The sequence below is a fragment of the Dipodomys merriami genome, unplaced genomic scaffold (assembly GCF_024711535.1).
Source record: "Dipodomys merriami isolate MVZ:Mamm:240054 unplaced genomic scaffold, mDipMer1.0.p SCAF_38, whole genome shotgun sequence".
Taxonomy (NCBI): domain Eukaryota; kingdom Metazoa; phylum Chordata; class Mammalia; order Rodentia; family Heteromyidae; genus Dipodomys; species Dipodomys merriami.
Window position 1 is genome coordinate 7834738 of NW_027205381.1, and position 15774 is coordinate 7850511.

At 42.8% G+C, this 15774-nt stretch overlaps 1 protein-coding gene across 3 annotated transcripts in view; it reads left to right on the forward strand.

The window, feature by feature from the left end:
• The window catches only part of Sap130 (Sin3A associated protein 130), a 93668-nt gene extending 85278 nt beyond the window's left edge, over nt 1-8390 (forward strand). For all 3 annotated transcript variants that reach the window (XM_069989478.1, XM_069989480.1, XM_069989479.1), the window contains exons 19-21: nt 5447-5550; nt 7150-7263; nt 7514-8390. In XM_069989478.1, coding sequence (XP_069845579.1) covers nt 5447-5550; nt 7150-7263; nt 7514-7672 — 377 coding nt within the window. In that variant the 3' untranslated portion in view covers nt 7673-8390. The remainder of the gene's footprint in view (nt 1-5446; nt 5551-7149; nt 7264-7513) is intronic.
• The last annotated feature ends 7384 nt before the right edge of the window (nt 8391-15774 follow it).

The window sequence follows — 15774 nt, forward strand, 5'->3', positions numbered from 1 at the left end:
TAGTGTACATTAGTTGTACAAGCTGGGTGCTGGTAGCTCCCACATGTAATCATAGCTACTCGGGAGACTGAGATCTGAGGATTGCAGTTGGAAACCAGCTGGGCAGGGAAGTTCATGAGACTCTTTTATCTCCAATTAACCACCTAAAAGCTGGAAGCAGAGCTGTGTCTCAAGTGGTAGAATGCCATCCTTGAGTGAAAAAGCTTATGGATACCACCAAGGCCCTGAGCTCAAGCTCCAGGACTGGCACCAAAAAAAAAAAAAAATGAAGGTTTCATTGTAACATTTCCTTTATCTCTCCCCTTTATCCCTCCTTTCTATTTGCATTTATAATTACACATGTAACTCCTTGAGATTCTTGGGTATAGGTAAATTTCAATAAAATTTGAGGAGTTTTCTTCATTTTTTAGTATTTCTTCACCATTTCATCCCCTTTCACACATGTATCAGTGTGGCAGTGCTGAAGCTCCTCCAAAGCGTCATCACTTTCCTGTTCATGATGGCTGTCACTCTGTCTTCAGGTACACTAATTCTTTCTTATATCTCTTCAGATCTCTTCAGGTACACTAATTCTTTCTTGTATCTCTTCAGATCTACTGGTGAGCCCCGGGGTGATTTTTTAAATTTCATTTACTGTTCTTTTCACCTCCAGAATTTCATTCTGGTTGTTTTTTGCTTTTGGTTCCTTCATTGATACTCTCAATTCCATTTGCCATTGTCAGCTTACTTCTTTCTTTCTTTTCAGTCTTTAGTGCTGTGAACATACTTATTGTTGCTATTAGAAATAGTTTTCTCGGGCTGGGAAGGTGGCTCAGTGGTACAGCGCTTGCCTTGCATGCATGAGGCCCTGGGTTTGATTCCTCAGCACCACATAAGCAAAAAGAAAAAAGCCGGAAGTGGCGCTGTGGTTCAAGTGGTAGAGCGTTAGCCTTGAGCTGAAGAGCTGAGGGACAGCGCCCAGGCCCAGAGTTCAGGCCCCACGACTGGACCCAAAAAAAAAAAGTTTTCTCTTTAATTAAAAGTATGGTAATACTCAATGACAGTTTCTGCTATTTGCTTTCCTCCTGGGAATAGGAGTGGTACTTTACATTCTTTCCATGTTTGTTTGTTTCTATGTCTCAGCCATTTGTTGGAAACTGAGCAAGTTAGATACTGAATTGAAGCAACTCTCAGTGCTGTTCTCCTCACTTTGTGCTAATGTTGTCATCTGCTTTAACTAGCAAAATTGACAGCCATCCACCACCCTTCACCACTGTATTCTGCAAAGTGTTCTGTCTTTATGATGCTCGTAGACATAGCTTTGGACACACCCATAACCATCCTGAGATGACAGTGGCTTTAGTAGAGTGTTCCTTTAGTTTTTCTTGTTTTGTCTACTGTTTGCAGTAGTGCTAGGACTAAAAATCCTGTATAAAATGAATCCAGTCAAATTGTAGAATAGTTTTAAGGTTAGTATTTCATATTTATTCTGCTCTCAAGAGAACTCTTTCCAGCTGTCTTGTTCTTTGCTTTCCCACAAACTAGCCTGCTCACACATCTAGGCTGTCTTCACTACTTACATAGTGAATTTCCTCCTAGTCTCTTCCCCACAACCTCTTGAGTGAACTCCTCTGCATTCTTGCAAATAGAGTCAGTTCTTTTGGGCAGAGGGTCACCTTTTCACAACCTATTTCTCTTTCCCCCAGGCATAATCTCTGAATCTGGGTTCTGTTGATAGGTTGGGACATTGCAAGCCTCTCTAAGTGAGGTCTGGCTTCAGGAGATCAATACTTGTGGAAGGGCAGGAGAAGAGTGAGCAGTAAAGTCTTGGCTTGCTCCTAGCATAATACTACCAACTCATAAGGCAGAAGAAAAGCTGAGCCCAGTGCTGTCAACACGCCTCACCTAAGGTACAGGTGCTCACCTGGCTGGGTTGCATAGGGAAGAAGCCCCACACCTCTGTGCACCCAACCAGGACTTAGCTTCCGTAACCAGTAGCTGGAGCTCGGCTTAGTTCAAGAGGAAAGCTTAGGAGTAGAAGAGAGCAGTAAGCTGCTTAGGACTGGAAGCTATGGGTCCTAGTAAGCAGGAATGGAGTCTTGCTTTGCTAAGCTGGAAGGAAGGACAACAGCCACAGTTTAGGTTCATGTATAGACTCCCAGCAACTAATGAAATTTGAGATTTTCCTAAATAGATTTCTCTTCATTTGCCGTTGGCAGGAAGACCATTTACCCACATTCTGTCCTGGGGCTGGCCTCAGACTATGATACTTCCACTCACAAATTCCCCATAGCTGGGGTAACAGGCCCATGCCACATAAACAAAAATTTCCCCTCCTTTTTATTATTGTATGCTAATTGTACAGAGGGGTTTCATTTTAATATTTCCATAGGTACGTTACAGTACATTACTATTCTTTGATGTAATTCATTCTATTACTCTTATCCCCCTTTTTACAATTTTTACAGGTTTTATTTCAGTTGTCATACATGTGTATGAAGTCACACTCACCTTATTGATTGAGATAGGTCTCACTACCTTTCTGAGCTTTTCATGCTTCTGAGCCTCCTGATCTGTGACTCCTGAGATCAAGGATCATAGGCCCAGTCTGTACACAGGGTTGTGTGTGGGTCTCTTCATTTCTGCTAGGAATGGAGTTACTGGGTTGTATGGTAATTCTACATGTAATGAATATTTCTAAAATATAATGAATATTTCTAAAATATCTGTAGTATTTTGCAGTTCACAATTTGTGAAGGGTCTAATTTTTCCACATCTGTAAGAGTACATAAAATTGTCTATTTTTTTAATTATAGTTACTCTAGTGTGTTTAAAGTGGTACTTCATTTTGATTGGCATTTTCCTAATGACAAGTAATGATAAGTAACTTTTCAAGTATTTATTGGTGATTTCTTACCCTTCATAAAAGAAATGGCTGTACAAATCCTTTATTCTTTTTAATATGTGTCCTTTTATTATTGAGTTGACTCTTAGAGGTAAGAATTCTATGTATTGCAGCTATATCTCTCTACTGCCTTTACAACTTCCTATGATTCTGCAGTTATTTCAAACTAAAATAAAATGTATATGATAAATACAGAGGTGCAGGTAAAACTAGTAAAATCTTTGTAAGGTTTGTTGATTGCAGCAGTGTTATAGTTGTGGTACTATAGCTACATCTTAATGTTATCTTTGGATGAAACTAGGTACAGAATAAATAGAACCTGTTTCCTTTTTTTGAGATAGTCTCCGTGTAGCATGTGTAAGCCACCAACCAGCCTGACATGGCTTCATTATTTCTTATAATAAATGTGAAAAGGGCCGAATACTGGTAGCCATGCCTGTAATCCTAGCTACTCCAGAGGCTGAGATCTGAGGATCAAGGTTCAAAGCCAGCCCAAGCAGAAAAGACCGTGAGACCTTATCCCCAATTAACCACCAGAAAAACCAGAAGTGGCACTGTGGCTCAGAATAGCAGAACTGCTCACCTTGAACTGAAGAGCACAGGGGCAGCACACATCCAGGCCCAGAGTTCAGGCCCCATGACCAATTCAAAAAGTGAAAAGGCTGGAATAGCAGTATACACCTTTCATTCCTAGCACTCTGGTGCCTGAGCAACATTGTGAATTCAAGGCCAGCTTAAGTTTTGTAGCAATACAATGAATAAAACAAAATAGAGAATAAAAAACTACATGTGAATTTGAAATTATCTTAGAAAGTAAGAAATGATTCAAATCATGTGTTAGTACTTAAATAACTACCAACTGGATAAGTTTTGTTGTTGTTTGAGGGAAATTTTGGGTGGGGTAGGACGTGAACTATGCTTGAACACAGGTTTTGTGGGTTTTTTGTGGGTTTTTTGTTTTTGTTTTTTCCTCACGGTTAATGCTATAGTACTTGAGCCATAGCTCTGGCAAAAAGTTTCTTATAGGGGCTGGGAAGATGGCTCAGTGGTAGAGTGCTTGCCTTGCATGCATGAGGCCCTGGATTCCATTCCTCAGCACCACATAAGCAGAAAAAGCCAGAAGTGGCTCTGTGGCTCAAGTGGTAGAGTGTTAGACTTGAGCTGAAGAGCTGAGGGACAGCACCCAGGCCTAGAGTTCTGGCCCTACAACTGACAAAACTTCTTAGAATTTCCCAAAAACCTAGATAACACCAGAACTTCATACTTACATCTACATATGCTCCTAAGCATCATGCATCATAGAGGGATCAGGCCCTGCTAACTGAGAAGACTTTTCCCTTTTCTAAGAGGTTAGGATATTGGTTTATTATCTTGTTAGCTCACCAAATTAGCAGAGTATATATTCAAAGCTGTCTCCTGAGTGGATAAAAAGCTTTTGTTGTTATTGTTGACCTGTATTCCTAATGACTTAAATACAGATAGCTTATTTAAAGATGTTACTTAGTTTAAAAATAAATAAAATTGCCGGGCGCTGGTGGCTCACGCCTGTAATCCTAGCTACTCAGGAGGCTGAGATCTGAGGATCGCGGTTCAAAGCCAGCCCGGGCAGGAGAGACCGTGAGACTCCTATCTCCAATAAACCACCAGAAAACTGGAAGTGGCGCTGTAGCTCAAGTGGTAGAGCGCTCGCCTTGAGCTGAAGAGCTGAGGGACAGCGCCCAGGCCCAGAGTTCAAGTCCCATGACCGACAAAAAAATAAAAATAAAAATAAATAAATAAATAAAATTGGGCTGGGAAGGTGGCTCCATGGTAGAGTGCTTGCCTTGCATGCATGAGGCCCTGAGTTCGATTCCTCAGTACCACATAAGCAGAAAAAGCCGAAAGTGGTCCTGTGGCTCAAGTGGTAGAGTGCTAGCCTTGAGTGGAAGAGCTGAGGAACAGTGGCCAGGCCCAGAATTCAGGCCCCACAACCAAGCAAAAAAAAATTAAATTAAATTAAAAAGTAAAGTAAAATTAAGCTGGTGCCAGTGGCTTCCACCTATAATCCTAGCTCCTCAGGAAGCTGAAATCTAAGGGTGTTTGAAGCCAGCTCAGGCAGGAGGGTCCATGAGACTCTTAGCTCTAATTAACCACCAAAAATCTGGAAGTAGAGCTATGACTCAAGTGGTAGAATGCTAGCCTTGAATACAAAAACCCAGGGACAGTGCCCAGGCCCTGAGTTCAACCCCAGAACCATCACATGCACACATGAGAGAGGCAGAGAAACAGATGGTGCTATCATTTACACTGCTTGAATGCAATGATTTACCATTTTTGTGTGTGGGTGGGTTCTGGGGCTTGAACTCCACCATTTGAGCCACAGCACCACTTTCAGCTTTTTCTGAGTAGTTTATTAGAGATAAGAGTCTCACAGACTTTGCTGCCTGGGCTGCTATCGAACTTCCATCATCAGATTTCAGCTTCCTGAGATTAGCTAGGATTACAGGCATGAGCCACTGATGCCCTTCAACTATTTAGCTTTTATAACAATTTAAATATATACTTATTTTTATGTGGTTTCAGAGGAGAAGAAAGCTATGTTGCAAGAAATAGCTAATCAGAAAGGAGTATCCTGTCGTGCTCAAGGATGGAAAGTCCACCTCTGTGCTGCCCAGTTACTACAGCTGGTAGGTGCCACCCTAGAAGCTACTACTCATGCTACGATGAAAGGACGCTAGAGACCTCCATCTCAAAGCATTTCTTTCAAGTAATTCAAAAGTAGCAGGATTTCTGTGTGCTGCTCTATAGTATTATAGGCATTGTGGATTAAGATTCTGTTCTAAAACTTTTTTTTTTTTTTTGGTTGTGGGGCTTGAACTCAGGACCTAGGCACTGTCCCTGAGCCTCTTTGTGCTCAAGGCTAGCTCTCTACCACTTGAGCCACAGTACCAATTCTGGCTTTTTTGAATAGTTTATTGGAGATAAGAGTCTCACAGGGATTTTTCTGCACAGGCTAGCTTCCAATTGCGATCCTCAGATCTCAGCCCCCTGAGATTAGCTAGGATTACAGATGTGCCTCACTGTTCTAAATCTTACTTCTAATATTCAGGTCCAAAATATAGGAACAGCTGTAATGTAGGGCCTATAATTAGAATTCAGTGGTAGGTGCTACTGTGACATGTGCAACAGTGAGAGCCTCAAATGGCCTGCTCTTTTTGTATGTGCCGGCCCTTGTGCTTGAACTCGGGGCCTGGTCACTAGGCTATTGCTCTTCCACTTGAGCCACAGCTCTTCTTCCAGCTTTTTTATTCGCAATAAGTCTCACAGGCTTTTCTGCCTGGGCTAGATTTGAACTGAGATCCTCAGACCTCAGCCTCCTGAATACCTAGGATTATAGGCTTGAGCCACTGGCACTGGCCTCCTCTTTAAGCCTCTTCTCACCCTACTCCCTTAGAGAAGGCCCTCCAGCTAGACTACCTTCCTGCTTCAGTGATCATTGCTTCTCATTAGAGTAGGGGCTTCATTGACATACCAGCTTCCATATTGCTCAAACCAGTCACATCCTGCCTTAGAGGGCAGGGGGTCTTTCTTTCTTCATCCTACAAATCCTGCCCATAGTTCCTGCTTTTTTGTTCTGCTTCTAAGAGCAATCCCTGGGTGATGTGCCATGTTCTCCTTCCCTAAACCATGAGTATACATGAGTATATGTGACTTCTAAGCTGCTAACAAGTTGTCCATGGGTATATCTTACACATTCAGCCATTTCTGAGAAAAGAATCTACCCTTCATCAACTGAGTAAAGAGGAGGAGGTACACAAAAAACACAGCCTCGTGAATTTTTCCTGTCATTGAAATAGGAGTGATCTCGAAAACAGGGTTTACTATGAATATCTAAAATACATGGTACCTTTCTACTTAGCAGAAAGTCATTTTATGAAACTAATGGAGTTATGTTTTGAAGGGTTATGAAATAAATATATGTAAGTTATCCTTGCTGAGTGTGGTGGCGCATACCTGTAATCACTGTATGCAGAAAGTGAGGCAATATGATCATGAGTTCAAGACCAGCTTCGGCTATGTAGCAAGTGTGGGCTTACAGTACAAATCATTGTTGATCAATTTCCTTTATTGTTAACCTTTGCACCTTAGTCCTTGGGAAAAAGGACTTGGGAGAAAAAAACACCTCTTAACCCCAATTTGCAAAGCTGATCAGAGGTGAGTTCTTTTGCTCAAGATTCTCAGTAAAGTGTCTCTGAGTCAAATACACTCACCTTTGTGTGTTGCAGACAAACCTAGAACATGATGTTTACGAAAGACTTACCAATCTACAGGAAGGGATTATCCCAAAGAAAAAAGCAGCAACTGATGATGATCTACACCGAATAAATGAGCTAATACAGGTTTGAATGAGCCCTTCCCTGCTGTCACTGTCACCCACTGTATGAAGCTCCTTGTGATTGAGTCCTGCTCTGTTTCCTCCCTCATGCACTGGCTTCTTTCATAAAAGTTGCTCATTTCTGTCTGCTTTACCAGACATGCAGATACTGTCTCTGTGGGAAAGCCCCAGTGGCCTCTGCATAAAGGACACAGTCCTCTAGAAGCTGCCTCATCCTGTTCCCGTGGCTGATCATGTGATGTCTTCTGTTCCAGGGAAACATGCAGAGGTGTAAACTGGTGATGGATCAGATCAGTGAGGCCAGAGACTCCATGCTTAAGGTTTTAGATCACAAAGACCGTGTCCTGAAGCTTCTAAACAAGAATGGGACTGTCAAGAAAGTATCAAAATTGAAGCGAAAGGAAAAAGTCTAGATCCAGAAGAATCAAGAGTTTGAAACAGAATTTATGAAGAATGATGGCGGGGGTGGGGGGGGAGGGTTTGGCTATTTTCAAAGTGGAACATTCAAATAAAGGGAGTGTTCCCCTCAGTCACACATGAACACAGAGGGACCCATGGCATCCAGTTGCACAGAGGATCAGATCTGACATGACACAGTGAGCCTCATTTTTTCAGGCACATCCCTGTTAAGCCTGGTCTGTGTCGGATGAGACACAGATAGCTGCTGGCATTTTTCAGCCTTCCGGTTTATAGACTGCATTTATCTGGTGGATTCCTGCAGGACCCATACTGAGCCCAGACTGAAAGCATCCACTTGGACCATCTGTTATCTCTTATCTCTACACTGAAAATAAAACCTCTTCTCACTCCAGTCAGTTCTTCTGTTTGACCTTCGGATATCCAACTTGGCCTTTTATTCTAGTGCCACAGCACCAGGAGAACTACCATATCAGTTCTTGTCAATTTTTTAAAGAACCATTTCCAAGTGAAGTTGTTATGTTATCTGTCCTGCATATGTCAGAATTGGGTTTTTGTGGAAACTCAGAGCAAGCAACACCACCAGTAGCTTTGAGGTCTTGTTCTGAAGTACATTCTTGATTATCTGTACTTCTGTAGCTGGTGTGATGCTGTTAATTGTATGTACCACACATCTCCAAACATTAATAAAGGACTTGAAGAGGTTTTTGTACATGAGTAGCCCATGTCTTTTTCTAATGTGCATCAGTATTTGCTCTGCTGCCGTTCCATATGCATTGTTGAGCCTGCTCTCCAAGTTTTGTTATTCCACATAGAGGTCTATTTATCCCAATAGTTTTAACATAGTGCAGTCATAAAAATCTCTTAACTAGGGCTGGGAAGGTGGCTCAGTGTGCCTGAGGCCCTGGGTTCGATTCCTCAGCACCACATAAGCAAAAAGAAAAAAGGCAGAAGTGGCACTGTGGCTCAAGTGATAGAGCGCTAGCCTTGAGCTGAAGAGCTGAGGGACAGCGCCCAGGCCCAGAGTTCAGGCCCCACGACCAGACCCAAAAAAAAAAAACCATCTCAACTATTAGTTTCTGAAATAAAAGCCTAATCAAATTGGTTATATCATAAGTTTGGTAAGGCTACATTGCACAGAGTTGGTGGGAACTGTTCTCATAGGACTGCTCTTGCTTCTCTGAACTACTGTGGTACAGCAGCCCAGCTCTTTTACATGGAAGATGTGTTGCTTCTTTCTTCCTTTGGCCTCATGTGGCAGATCAAGAAAGAACTCACTGCTTCTGGAGGAAATATTTGCTTCTTATCTTTAGGACTTGTATTTCAAGCTGCCAGTTTGAGACTAGTGCTTTTCTATGCCTAACCTGCGCAGAGTTGACACTGGGATTGTATGTTGTTTATGCCAGGGCCTCTAGGACCATTGTTCCAGCTCACCACAAGCTTCGCTTTCCTTGAATTAGAATGGTAAGCTTTTGTCTGGTGTGCGAATAGGTAGAAAGGAGCAGCGCAAACTGTTGACCTTCCTTAGCCCAGCCTAAAGAAGGCCTGGGGTGATAACAGTGGCTCACTGGAGTATTTTATTGGCATGTGGAGATTTAATTTAGAGGTGATACAAGCTCTTCACTAGGCCACATATCTATGTCATAGAGTGGAATACTGTTTCTTTGCCTCTCTTGTCTGTTCACATATTGCATTGAATCTGTAGATTTAGTAGTGTAACCATTTTCCTATTGACTTTGCCAGTCCTGGAATTTGGAAGGTCTTTCCATCTTCTCCTGTCTGTTTCTTCAAGTATTTATATGTTTCATTGTAAAGGTCTTTTACTTTAAGTTTATTATTTAGGTAGTTGTACAAAGGAGTTCTCATTTAACAAAGCAGTTTATTAATATATTAACATATCTTGATTAATGTCACCTCTTTAAACATTGGCACCATTCCTACTCACCTCTTCATTTTACAGAATATAGACTTGTGTAGAATAGATACTGGGTTCTCAACTGTATTCTCCCCTTCTCTTCATTTCTTTTACCCTCTCCCTTTGATCCCACCCCACTCCTTTCGAGTACCTGCTTCCTTGCATTTCATTTTGCTGAACTTTGATTTTCCCTTTCTAAGGAATTACACTATTTAAGTTCTCCCCTGAATCTATACACTATTTAAATTCTCCCTTGAATCTACAAATTTAAACTAATGCATTACTATACACTAGCATACCACCCAATGTATTTTTATTTTTTGTTGTGCTACTGAGACTTGAACTCAGGGCCTGGACTCTATTTCAGGATTTTTTTTGGGGGGGAGGGTTCGTCATGGGGCTTGAACTCAGCCTGGGTGCTGTCCCTCAGCTCTTCAGCTCAAGGCTAGTGCTCTACCACTTGAGCCACAGTACCACTTCCGGTTTTCTGGTGGTTAACTGGAGTCAAGTCTCCCAGACTTTCCTTCCAGGGCTGGCTTTGAACCGAGATCCTCAGATCTCAGCCTCCTGAGTAGCTAGGATGACAGATGTGAGCCCCCACCAGCACCTGGCGTCTTAGGGTTTTTTTTGTTTGTTTTTTTGCTCAAGGCTAGTACTCTACCACTTTAGCCACAGCTCCACTTCCAACTTTTCGGTGGTTAATTGGAGATAAGGTTTTCCTGCCCAGACTGGCTTTTGAATAGTGATGGTCAGACCTAAGTCTTGTGAGTACTTAGAATTACAGACATGGCCATGGGGACCTGGCTCTTTGGTTAAGGTTTGTATTGTTTGGGGGTTTGGGGGTTGTTGTTGGGGGTTTTTTTGTTTTGTTTTTTGTTTTTTGCCAGTCCTGAGACTTGAACCCCAGGGCCTGGGCACTGTCCCTGAGCATCTTTGTGCTCAAAGCTAGCACTCTACCACTTGAGCCACGGTGCCACTTCTGGCACCAGCCTCAGGTGACTTGGAACTGTGATCCTCAGATCTCAGCCTCCTGAGAAGCTAGGATTACAAGCGTGAGCCATTGTTTCTTTAGAACCTTTTTCTAGTAGGACATTGAATTTGTCAGAGGCTTTTTCTTTTTTTCTTTTTTTCTTTTTTTAGGGGGTCCAGTCATGGGGCCTGAACTCTGGGCCTGGGCGCTGTCCCTCAGCTCTTCAGCTCAAGGCTCGCACTCTACCACTTGAGCCACAGTGCCACTTCCGGCTTTTTCCTTTTTGCTTATGTGGTGCTGAGGAATCGAACCCAGGGCCTCAGGCATGCAAGGCAAGCGCTCTACCACTGAGCTACCTTCCCAGCCCAAGTCAGAGGCTATTTCTAAGACAAGGTGATCATGTATTATATGTACTGTGCTATGTGTACTAAATACATGTGTTAAACCATTCTTGCCTTTCTGCAGTGAAACCAACTGGGTCATGATGTACAAGCTTTCAATGTGTTGCAGAATTCTCTTTGCAAGCATTTTACTGAGGATTTTTGCATCTATGTTCATCAAAGAGATGGGTCTATAATTTTATTTCTTTGGTTTTTTATTATAAATTTTTATTTTTTGTGAACATAATGTAGAGAGGGGCTACAATTACATGGTATTTCTTCGTTGTTGTTGTTGTTGTTGTCGTCGGTTGTCGGGCTTGAATTCTGGGCCTGGATGCTGTCCCTGAGCTCATCAGCTCAAGGCAAGTGCTCTACCACTTGAGCCACAGCGCCACTTCCGGTTTTCAGGTGGTTAATTGGACTTTCCTTGCCTGGACTGACTTTGAACAGCGATCCTCAGATCTCAGCCTCCTGAGTAGCTAGGATTACAGGCGTGAGCCCCCAGTGCCCAGCTTTAATTTTATTTCATTAGTTGTGTCCTTCTCTGATTTGATGAGAATTCATGCAATGCTGTCTTCATATAATGAGTTTGATAGTATTGAGTCTTTTTTCTTTGTTGGGAGACTTTCTTCCTCCTTCACTCCTCATTGTTACAGATCTGTTTACATGGCATGCTTCAGAACATTCCTCCTCATTTGTGAATAATAATCTACTGTGACGATATATATATCACTTTTTTACCCATTTATCTATTAATGGCTAGTTGTTTGTTTGTTTTTTTACCTTTTGCCTGTTGTAAGTAATCCTGAAGTGAACACTGGCATATATGTGTTTATTTAAGATTTAAGAGCCTGGGCTGGGAAGGTGGCTCAGTGGTAAAGTGCTTGCCTTGCATGCATGAGACCCTGGGTCGATTCCTCAGGACCACATAAGCAGAAAAGGCCAGAAGTGGTGCTGTGGCTCAAGTGGTAAAACGCTCGCTTTGAGCTGAATTGCTGAGGAATAATGTCCAGGCCCAGAGTTCAGACCCCATGACGGACAAAAAAAAAGATTTAATAGCCTGATTTTCATACCTTTGGGTATGAAAGTAGGAATGGGATTGCTGGCTTATTATGGTAATTCTGTATATTAACTTTCTTAGGAAGCATCAAAATTTAGAGACTATGCCATTTAAATCCCTAAGTATTTTATATTATTGTAAACAAAGTTTTATTACTTATTTGTTTTGGAGCCAGAGTCTTACTCTTTCCCAGGCTAGCCTTGAACTCATGGTTCAGCCTCCTGAATGCTGGGGTTATAACCATGTGCCACCACATTTTTTTTAAATTGCTTTCTAAGCTGGTTGCTAGTGGCTCATACCTGTAATCCTAGCTACTCAGGAGGCTGAGGCATGAAGATCCAAATCAAAGCCAGCCCAGGCAGAAAAGTTGAGGATCAGTGTGAGATGCTGAGGTCAACCCAGTACCGGCACAGAAAAGACTTACGTGAATGAAGCAGCAGAATACTACTTCGAAATGCAGTAGTCATCAGAAATTCAACTGTCACTTGATGTTCTCCGGAGCTTTCTCACATTGCTTTTTTAAATTTTTTATTGTTATTATAAAGGTGATACAGTGATGCAAAAGTAGTAGAATTACGTAGGTCAAGTAATGAGTACTTTTTTTTTGTCGGTTGTGGGGCTTGAGGGCTTGAACTCTGGGCTTGGGCGCTGTCCTTGTGCTCTTCAGCTCAAGGTGAGCGCTCTACTGCTTGAGCCACAGCACCACTTCCGGTAGATAAGAGTCTCACAAACTTTCCTGCCCAGGCTGGCTTTGAACCTCGATCCTCAGATCTCAGCCTCCTGAGTAGCTAGGATTACAGGCGTGAGCACCAGCACCCGGCTATGAGTACATTTCTTTTGGACAGAGTCACACTTTGCTCTCTCCCAGTTTTCCCCTCCCATCTCCCACCCAGAAGTTGTATAGTTCATTTTCAACATGGTATCCAGTTACTTATTTTTTTCATTCCAAGAGCGAGAAAAATCACTGCTGAGCTGTGCATGGTGTTCCATGGCTATAATCTCAGCCCCGGAGAGACTAAGGCAGGGGTATCCCAAACTCAAGACCAGCCTAGACTACATAGCAAGACCCTCTGGAAGAGAAGGAGGGAGAGAGAGAAGGAAACATACCTGGCAGAGGTAAACATCACCCACACCATCCGTCAAGCCTTTGTCCAAATACAAAATTCCAGGAGCTCTTGGGTAAAAATCAAACATTCTTCATTCCATAGTACAGAACACATCTTGTTTCTTTCCTAAAAACTTCAGGATGTACTCTGCATGAATGTGTGGGGTTTGTGCATTGACACTAAACCAAGAACACTTCGTTTTAGAAACAGAATCTGGGTGTGAGACTTTCACACTCATTGTAGAAATATACTTCGTTGTTGTTGTTATTGTTATTTGGGGGGGTGCTTTTTTTTTTTTGGTCGGTCATGGGGCTTGAACTCTGGGCCTGAATGCTGTCCCTCAGCTCTTCAGGTCAAGACTAGTACTCTACGACTTGAGCCACTACACCACTTCCAGTTTGAGTCTCAGGGACTTTCCTGCCCAGGCTGGCTTTGAACCGCGATCCTCAGATCTCAGCCTCCTGAGTAGGATTATAGGCATGAGCCACCAGCACCCAGCAATACTTTGTTGTTATGGCATTTAAGAGTGTTCCCTTAGAGATATGGATATAAATGCTTCATTTCTCTTAGTATTGTGGCTGTCCATAAGGATCATTAAAACTTGTTCAAGTCAGGTGCTGGTGGCTCACGCCTGTAATCTTAGCCACTCAGAAGGCTCAGATCTGAGGATCAAAGTCAGCCTGGGCTGGAAGTAGAGCTGTGGCTCAAAGTGGTAGAGCACTAACCTTGAGCAAAAGAGCTCAGGGGCAGCACCCAGGTCCTCAGTTCAAGCCCCATGTTCAACAACAACAAACTGTTGTTCAAAGTCTTTGGAATCTACCGTGGAACATAAATGCAAGGCTATGGATCCAGGAGATCCCTGAGTGGCTGTAAGGCTGCCTTCCTCAAATGTTGGTCTCAGCATATACATCCTCTACTGTGAACACATGCTTGGCTCTTTGAGATAAGAACTGACTTTAGTGTCCTCAGGCCACTAGCTATTCTGCATCTTCATAGAGGAAAGATACTGTGGAACTTTTTTTTTTTTTTTTTTTGGCCAGTCATGGGTCCTGCCTGAGCCTAGGTGCTGTTCCTCAGCTCTTCAGCTCAAGGCTAGCGCTCTACCACGTGAGCCACAGCACCACTTCCGGCTTTTTCTACTTATGTGGTGCTGAGGAATCGAACCCAGAGCCTCATGCATGCAAGGCAAGCACTCTACCACTGAGCCACCTTTCCAGCCCCTCTGTTGAATAATTTACCTCACAAGATATATGAATGTCTGACTTTAGCCAGAAAAAATACAGTGTCTGCTCAGCTGTCCTTGGTACTGCTGGCTTTCCTCCCTCCACAGCCCAGAAAATGTTTGTTAAGTCTGTGTGTGTGTGTGTGTGTGTGTGTGCGCGCGCGCGCGCGCGTGCATGCGTGCACGTGCACCCTTGTGCATAAAGCACAGGCCAGTCCTGGAACTTTAACTCGAGGTCTGGGTACTGTCCCTCAAGGCTAGTTCTTCCACTTGAGCCATGGCTCCACTTCCAGCTTGGTGGTTAATTAGAAGTAAGAGTCTCACTGACTGAAGCCGGGCGCTGGTGGCTCACGTCTGTAATCCTAGCTACTCAGGAGGCTGAGATCTGAGGATCGTAGTTCAAAGCCAGCCTGGGCAGGAAAGTCCCTGAGACTCCTATCTCCAATAAACCACCAGAAAACCAGAAGTGGCGCTGTAGCTCAAGTGGTAGAGCGCTCGCCTTGAGCTGAAGAGCTGAGGGACAGCGCCCAGGCCCAGAGTTCAAGCCCCATGACCGACAAAAAAAAAGAGTCTCACTGACTGGACTGGCTTTGAACCTCAATCCTCAGATCTCAGCCTCCTGAGTAGCAAGGATTATAGGCCTGAGCCACTAGCACCCAGCTCACTTTTTTTTATTAGCATTAATTAAGTCAGTTTTGGTAGATTGTGTTTCTAATCAAGTTACCTAAATTTGTAGATGTATAACTATTAACAGGAATTAGTAATGTTATAAGTCTTAACTCTCTTATTGATTAGTCTAGATTTCTCAGGGTCTGAGTTTAGACCAGTGTTTAGAACACTTTCCTAGCAAGTAAGTTCTAATGGGGGATAAAAAGAAAAAGATTTGCTAATTTGGGTGGCTTAGTGGTAGAGTGCTTGCCTAGCATGCATGAAGCCTTGAGTTAAATTCCTCAGTACCACATAAACAAGAAAGTCAGAAATGGTGCTGTGGCTCAAGTGGTAGAGAGCTAGCCTTGAACAAAAAGAAGCTCAGGCCCTGAGTTCAAGCCCCAGCACTGGCAAAAAAAAAAAAACAAAAAACCTGCTAATTTTATTTGCTTTCCAAAGAACCAATTGTTACTTTTATTAGTTTTCTCTATTATGATTCTTATCCAAGTCATTTCTTTAGGTGGTCCACTTGTTGGTTAGGCTCTACGTCACTTGGACCACACCTCCATCCTTTTTTTGCTTTTGTTATTTTTCTAATAGGCTCTCACTTTTTGTCCAGGCCAGCATTCTCCTATTTATGATTTCCATAAATCTGGAATGACAGGCACATACTACCACATCTAGCTTTTTATTGATTGAGATTGAGGGCCAAAGGCAGGGTCTCATGAACTTTTTTGCCGAAGCTGGTCTCGAACCTTAGTCTTCCCAGTTTCTGCCTTCTGAGCTACAGATGTGAG